This window comes from Benincasa hispida, chromosome 10 (assembly GCF_027475165.1).
Source record: "Benincasa hispida cultivar pf3 chromosome 10, pf3_genome.v1.1, whole genome shotgun sequence".
NCBI classification, from domain to species: Eukaryota; Viridiplantae; Streptophyta; class Magnoliopsida; order Cucurbitales; family Cucurbitaceae; genus Benincasa; species Benincasa hispida.
In genome coordinates, this window is record NC_143487.1 from 915495 (window position 1) to 923736 (window position 8242).

The 8242-nt window shown below is 36.7% G+C and overlaps 1 protein-coding gene across 1 annotated transcript; it reads right to left on the bottom strand.

Moving 5' to 3' along the window:
- Positions 1-559: 559 nt before the first annotated feature.
- LOC120088721 (Acyl-CoA N-acyltransferase with RING/FYVE/PHD-type zinc finger domain-containing protein) lies at positions 560-7834 on the bottom strand. Its single transcript, XM_039046153.2, has 18 exons — positions 6434-7834; positions 6266-6352; positions 5988-6192; positions 5773-5899; positions 4682-4777; positions 4478-4559; positions 4289-4348; positions 4160-4212; positions 3279-3445; positions 2787-2997; positions 2602-2659; positions 2421-2477; positions 2079-2327; positions 1859-1923; positions 1677-1733; positions 1510-1603; positions 1280-1420; positions 560-1194 (listed from the first exon to the last, which is right to left on the bottom strand). Exons 1-18 carry the CDS (start codon positions 7424-7426, stop codon positions 1081-1083), a joined length of 2916 nt encoding a protein of 971 aa, XP_038902081.1. The 5' UTR covers positions 7427-7834; the 3' UTR covers positions 560-1080.
- Positions 7835-8242: the final 408 nt, after the last annotated feature.

Below are 8242 nucleotides of genomic sequence, written 5' to 3' on the forward strand. Positions count from 1 at the left end.
CTAACAATTTTCTTCCAAAAACTAAAAAAAAAAAAGGAGGGTATTTTTTGACATTAAATTAGTGAGATATTGTTGTTTAAACCCTAAACCTAGGTCTAGAGAACTAGTTTTTACACAATAGAGGAATTTCGAACCACAATGTCAATAACACTCTCCCTGCAAGTTGGAATATTGACATTTTGGGAAGAAAATAATAATAATAATCATAAACGTAACACAACTTTGCAAAAATAGTAATTTTACTTCGTTTTAAAAAGCAGGGAAAAATATCTTGAAATAAATAAACTCTTAATGGACAAATTAATTTCACAATAAAAAGTCGATTTTTTAACTTTTGAGACCTCACTATTCTCTTTTTTATTTTAAATAAACTTATAAAATCTCCATGTTAATGCAGCCAACTTGCAAGGATTTAAATTCCAGGCTCCATATATTTTATACCACAAAAGAATTAGCATTTAAAAAGTAAATTTGAACTTACAAAACTTGCCCGTTCATCTTACTAACAGAACAAACTTTTATTAGGAGAACAACAATTTAAAACAGGGAACAAGCAGAATGATTTCTACATATAGTTTTAACATTGATATAAAACTCCAAATCCAATATCTATCAGTTGCTATATTCAATTTCCCTTTCCACCCACATTCATGTTCAAATCTAAAACCTCCATTACCACAAATTGACAGAATTCTATTCTCTGGATGCAAAACAAATTAAGTCATAGCAAAATACACTATGAAATTTAAGGCCGAGACAAAATTTTGGAAAGCTTCCTTTACCCAAACACTTTCTTTCTCCACAAGCTTCCACCGAACTAACTACCATCCTTTTTTTTTTCTCCTTTCTTCTGTACACTACCAAAAAAAATTGGTAACCCTATCATATTCATCAGGGTTGTATGACCATTTTTCTGTACACCCAAAAAAAAGAAGGGGAAGAAAGAAAGAAACAACACCCCTCCCCCTTCCTCCCTATATATAGATTTCGTCAGGGCGAGTGGGGGTTGCTTGATTTGCTTTCCGCTGCAAAAGAATTTCATTCACTATCAAGTCACCTAACTTCTACTATGTTTCTTCTTCAGCTCCCTGGCTTCAAAGAACTATTAATTACACGATATTGTGGTACCGCTTTTTGCAGCACCGATGTCCCTTGGAAGATCATCATCTGGTAATGTCTCTTGTACTCAATTACCTGCAACAGGAAAACACGTGCTTTTCAACACTACTTGTTTTTCTTTTTCATAACATGCAATTTTCTATTGTAAAGATTAATGCACCTCTTCAGGAGGCAACTTGCTGAATCCAAACTTGTTAATCCACAACAACTCTGCTTCGTCCGCAGCCGGCAGAACTAGATTCTTCACTTTCAAAAATCCTAAGAACCTCTCAATGCATGCATATAAGGATTGGAAGTAGCCCTGGAAATAGTCTTCTTTATGAGCTCCGCAAATTCATTTCTTAATTGAAAGAGGAAATCTTTTTCATGGCAAAAACAGATGATAGTTACCTGTCCTTGAAAGTTGGTATCTGTTGCTACTAAAGGAAGCTCCGCTATTTCAGTCCCAAATATACGAAATATTCCCGCTGACACAACAGATTCACTACAGAAGAGACAAAAATCAACTTCAAGTGATAAGATTCCAACAATAAAATACAAACGTCAGAAATTCTTACTTCACAGTTAGAACTGCACAGTATATCCCGCCAAATTCTTGACCCCTGATGTTCCTTCTGCACGGCAAATAGAAGTGCACAAGATTACTCTCAACAATCACTATATTTCACAACTTCATAGCAAGATGTAAAAACCAATCATTGAGGGAATTAGAGGGGAAAAACCGAGTACAATTCTTTACCCATAAAGCATTGATGGAATGAAGTCTCTCCCAGAGGCAGAGTCAACAATGGGATCAAAACAATCCTGGATTTACAAAAAAGAAACGAAACAGTTGGTTGGCAAGCAGAATTAAAAAGAAGAAAGAGCCCTCAAAACAATCCATATTTATCAGAACGGCTCAAAATTGGTAAACTATAGCTTTCCTCCCTAAAGGACATTTGCTGATGATAGTCACTTACATGGAAAATAGAAACCGCCTTGGAAAGCAATGATCTAGTTTCATCGGATGACAACATTTTCCAATTGAGGACCCGCCATCTAATTTCAAGATCATTTATGCTTGCTGAACCCTGGTCTTCAATCTTTTTACGAACAGAGACCAAAATAGACTCAGGCAGCTTCTCTCCTCCTAAAACCACCAACTTCTCCAGTGCAGAATGTATCCTGCTACACTCAGGACAACAAAACCATTTTCCTTGGGGAAGTTCCTGCAAAAATAGTTGTATCGAGATTTTTAAATATCAGATCACAACATTTACCACTCAAAAGAAATCTGCAGAGAAGATGGAATAGGGGGCCACCTTCAGATCTTCCATGTTGTTTTCCTTTAAGCAGCCAACATGAAACTCCTTCTCACACTGGAGAAAATATTGCCATTTGGTACTTTACAGTTAGCAAATAGTGGTAAAGGTTTTTTTTTTTTTTTTAATTATTATTAACAAAAAAGTGCTGGACAAATAAGCCTTCAAACAATATTAATACCTGATCACAGAGAATAACAGTTCGAGGACCAAATCCTGACTTGCTAAAGTCATGGCATCTACAACAATTGAGACTACCATTTAGAACACTTGAAGAAACATTAAAAAATCAAAACCAAATATGTAACAAATATTGGGGTAGCAAAATGCAAAAAATGGGGCTTCTTTCGAGGAAGAAACATAAACCTGCATAATGCACATCCACCAACTTCCACTTCCATAGTTTTGACAATTCGAATGCATCTCGTTGTTATCTGTTCAATAGGATCAACACCAGCAATCCTTCCAGCGGCAACAGCATTGGCATTGTGCTCCACAAATTTTTCCTTTTGGAACAAATTCTGGCAATATTTGCAGTACCAGGTACCACTAGGGATACATGGTAAAGGAACACAATCTGAATTGGCCAAGCACAAAACGTCAAATGAAAATGTATGTAATTACTGGAGCGTGGGGAATAACTGTATTCTGCAGTATCTAGTGCAGTAATGCATAAATCCAGCGCATTATCCATTTTAGTATTTTGATCATGAGACTCATATTTATGCATTAATATTTATGAAAGAGTTACCAATCAACAAATATACCAACGTAGGACTCAAGAGAGAGAGAATTTCTTAAAATTTTGTGGGCAAACTACCACAAAGATATGCCATTTTCGACAGGAAGCATAATCACCTCTATGAAAAGCCCTGGGGCAGCCATCACAACACAACAGATCCCCTCCATCTGCACAAATGCTACACAAGTCATCATTATCAGTGGAAGAGAACTTTCGTCCTTTCGATAGAGATATGGACAACTCATGCAGAGACACGCCATTTGATGTGTAAATGTGCAAATATCTGCAAGGAAGAGTACGCTAGGCCAAGTCAATAAAAAACCAATTATATCCACTAAAGTCTAATATATTATAAACAAAGTGTCATTTCGTTCAAAACTCCACAAACATCCATCTAGTTTTCACTTACAGCATAAGATGGGTAAAATACAATAATTACTTAAAAGGTGGTTTGGTGACACTATTATTTCTCGTAGTCTTTTTTTCTTCTCGTTTTTTAGAACAGACATTTGTTAACTATTTCTTCATTCTTGTTTCTCGTTCCTAAAAAACATTCCAAATATTATATACAATTAAAAAATTAGAAAAAAAAATCTAGTTTCTTCTTCTCATTCCAATTTTCAACGTAAATAAAAGCCTTATTTGACCATTTTTCACCTATAAATTGCATTAAAAAATTATAATATAAAGACAACAGAAGAGGTTATAACGTTTTATATTTATAAATTAATTTTCACAAAAACTTTGATTTTTTTAATTTAAATTTGTAGAGAACATGAAACATAAAAGAGTTTATAAACACATTTTTTCTTGGTTCTCTATTAATAAAAGGAGTGTCTTGAAACAAGAAAAGAGAACGTGAACATAGAGGCCCCCCATTAAAAACTTGATTTGATTTTCTTTAAAAAAAAAAAAAAAGAAACAAAAAAAAAAACATGCGCGCACACACATATGCAGGATAAACTATATCAATAAAATGAACTAGACAAATACTCACGGCTTGCGCCTTGATGCCCAACCAGCATGAGATTCAAATTGCGAGGGACTAACCTACTCATTAAACAAAAGTCAAATCAAAACTCTAGCAAATCTTCAAGATCGGAAATGTTTCACAGAAGAATACTACCTCAGAGTTGCAGCAGCTACAAAAAATACCAAACCCCTTTTTATACCCAACCAACAATTTCTGCAAAATAAGAAATAAGATGAATAAGTAGATGAACTATATATAACATGAAGATTATTAGTAAGAACTAATTGATTATTTATCTATGGTTAAAAAAGATTAAATAATGAATAAGAAAATATGAAAGACCTGCCCACGGGCATAGTATGCAACTTCAGTTCCATCTGGTAATATATCTTCCTCAAACACTAACTTATGCAACCTTAGATCCCTGTTAGAAGGATATCAGACAATGTCCATGAGATAAACTTCAGTGAAAAGGAAATAAAGAAAGAGAGTATGTCAGAACATATCCAAGCGACACGAGAATTTCATAAGGAACAAATCACTAACTTTCTAGTTAGTCTTCCATGACTTTTACCACGATTGGAACCACTCTTAGATGCAGTAGTATCAGATGACTTGGGAAGTAAATTTAGTTTCGGAGTTCTACAAAAAACAAACACAAGGCATAGATTATTAGAATTAGTCAGAGGAGTCCAAGATAAAATATCCTACATCATCTACACCAGAATTTCGATTCCAAAAGCCAAAAACCTATAATGCCTTAATGAGATGATCCACCCAATGTTCTTTCCTATAATTAGTATGGTAAGGATAGTAAATCTATTGCCTAGAAATACATGCAACAGAGTATGAGCTCAACGAATTTATATATCGTAGAGATAACAAAAAATCTACAAATCCATATTAGTGTTCCATTTCATTGTTAAAAGAAAATCCTTCATTCAGAAGAGAGGAAAATTCATCAATTTACATCAAAGCCTTGACAAACCATGACAACTTGACAAGTTGGGTTTGAAATACATGCAACAGAGTATGAGCTCAAGGAATTTATATATCATAGAGATAACCAAAAATCTACAGATCCATACTAGTGTTCCATTTCATTGTCAAAAGAAAATATTGATTCAGAGGAGAGGAAAATTCATCCATTTACAACAAAGCCTTAACAAACCATGACAACTTGACAAGTCAAGTTTGAAAGGGTAAACAGAGGTGTAATACATAAAGCAAAATAAGTATTCAAGTTGTTGACTGAGATAATATCCGGAAATATCTAAAATTTTAATTAATCTTTGGTGTGATTTATACAACGAAAAAGAAAACCCTCATTTATTCTGCTTTGCAACCATTGTGCTTCACATTCACCAATAAACAATAGATAAACCAACAAAAACCCGAGGCAGGTCACACTGCAACTTGCCGGTTAATCATATACTACACAAAAGGTTACCACTTACCAGCATGGTAGCATTCTTCCCACTAGGTTATATCCCAAATTCTAAAGTATCACTGATAGAAATTTCCAAAAGCATTAAATAAAGCAAAAAAATTACAAAACACCAAAAAGGTTCCAACCCTTGTTTATATCGTTGTCACAAAACACTAAATGGAAAAGGCATCATGACCAGTAAAAACACCTGTCATTACTAAAGACTGCTGGAATGGGAATGGGGCTGGGGCTGGGCCTAACTTGAGGCTTCTTTGAATCCATGCATGAACCGCAAAGTAACATGGCAATCCCGGTGTCTGATTCAGGAATTCGACCTATAACATAATTATAAACATTAGACTGTCGGGTGTAGCAACCAAGTCGCGGAACTGCATGACACACTAACCAGACATAAAAAACAACCTTTGCAATTCATGCAGATAGCAGATCTCTTTACCAAGGAACAACCAGTAGCACTTCGGATGAATTCTTCTGTCTGGTCTAAAGAAAAATTTTGGCATGCGTTCATGATATCTCGGAGAGTATTCCCAGTCTCCAAGTATATGTACTCTGGTGGACGTTTATTTGAGCTACCAGCATGTAGTTCAAATAAAGTAGGAGAAACAACCTACATTATTCAGATATGGATTAAAAGAAAATTCCTCGAGCATTTCAATTATCTGACCATAGACAAAACTCACTTCATTTCCTTGGCAGTTGTTACAGTAACAAATTATCCCAGAGCCACTGATTACTCCTTCAAGCCCAGTTTCTCCTTGTGCTTTAATCTACAATAAGTCAGAATAGAAGCTAAGACAAAAACCATATAGATTTACAAAAATGAAAGCAACTGCAATTCAAACCAATACCTTAGAACCCCTGATGTATCTCACTCGAAGTCCCTCCAAAATACCCGTATCCAGAAGGTCTTTTAACTTGGCGGGAAACTTCTTTGCAGACACTTTCTTCAGCTTTGTCTTTCCAATCTTCATCGGAGGTGTAGCTAAGGAGCTAGGAACATCATCGGGCTTGGTTTCAGTATCATTTGTGATAACTTGCATTGCCATACCCGTATTACATTTGGCAAGATGTTCAACTGACGTCGTCGTGGGCTCCAAGTTCTGTTTTAAGGCCGAACGAGTAAACCTCTTGCGAGGTTGCTGAATTGTCTTCTTTCCCAACAGACCATTAACAACAATGACCGATTCCGACCCATTCACTGCTTCCTCTGAGGAAACATTTTGACCCACCTTCCCTAAATTCCCACATGTTGAAGGCCCTTCAGGTTCATTCCTCAAGGTTACCTTAGATTCCTCCACGCATGAGCGCTCCGCTTGTTCATCGACCAATTCCCTGTCCCTTGCCAAATCAACTGTCCCATGGCTGCTTGGATCCTCACTATCCAACAGTTCCTCCTTTGATTCTTCTAAGCGAATAGCATTCGATGTCTCGTCCTTAGTTCCAGTATCACCCGTAGATTCATCGACCTGACTCTTGGGTTCTTCGTCGCTTATAAGGTCTACGATATCACTCTTTGCCTCCTCTTCACTCATTGAATCCGCCATATCCTCCATTATCTTCACCTTCTCCACCTCCCTCACCTCACAACTCCTTAGTAGGGCAGCCTCACCCGATTCCTCATTTTCCTCCTCGCCGCCATTGGCTTCCATCTTCACTAAGCCCTTTAACCGCTTGGGGGTGGGACTCTCCGGAATCGCATTTTGCGACTTCCTGGAACGTGTCCGACCTAATGACCCACAAATCTCCGATTGAACTTTCAAAGCAAATGCAAACTCACGCTTGAGACCAGTACGGACCCGTGACAACACCACGAACTCATCCGGAGCCGTACCGTTCGCCATATACCATATAGATCAATTAACCCCTCGAATTTATCCCACTTTCCAGATTCAAAAACGAATTATCAATATAAAACAAGAACACGATAGCAGTAACGAGAAATATATGCCTGGCGCCTGTGATTTATATTAGATTTCAATGCGTTCCGAATTGGATAACCCCAACTATAAAAGCCGATTACGATTTCATTCTTTTGATGAGATAACGCAGCAGATTGAAGAACATGAAACGAAGAAAAAAAACACTCACACAGAAAAGGAAACAAAAATTAGGGTTTGCCAAACGTCGGGATTTGAGATTTTGGGTTGGAGAAGAAGGAAGGAATGGAGGGCACTGAGTCGGTTTCTTGGAAGAAGGCAAAACGAAAAGGGAGAAGACGGACCCAATATTTCATAATACCGAAAATAGCCCTGCGCGGACGTAGACGGAAAAAGAATAGAGTTTAATGTGAAAAGAGAAATACGACGTAGTATAATGAATGTTGTTTGAGGGCAATTTGGTACGTGAAAATAAACAGAAACGCAATTGCTTCGACCACGCTGCTCCACGTTGTAAAAATATAATTATTTTAATTTTTGTGCGAAAAGAAGTTTTTTGAAAAACGAGAATTTTCGCGGCTTAGACCTGAGAGGATCTTTACACACACATAGAAAGAATCGCGTGCCAGCCAATCACAGCTTGCCAAATATATTTTCTCTTTTTAATTTTCTAATATCCGCCGTGGAATTCGCGGGAGATTTACCAGAACTGGGCCGGATTCACAGTTGTGGATGTACAAGGCCCATTTCAATAATATATGAACGTGAACCGTAACGGTT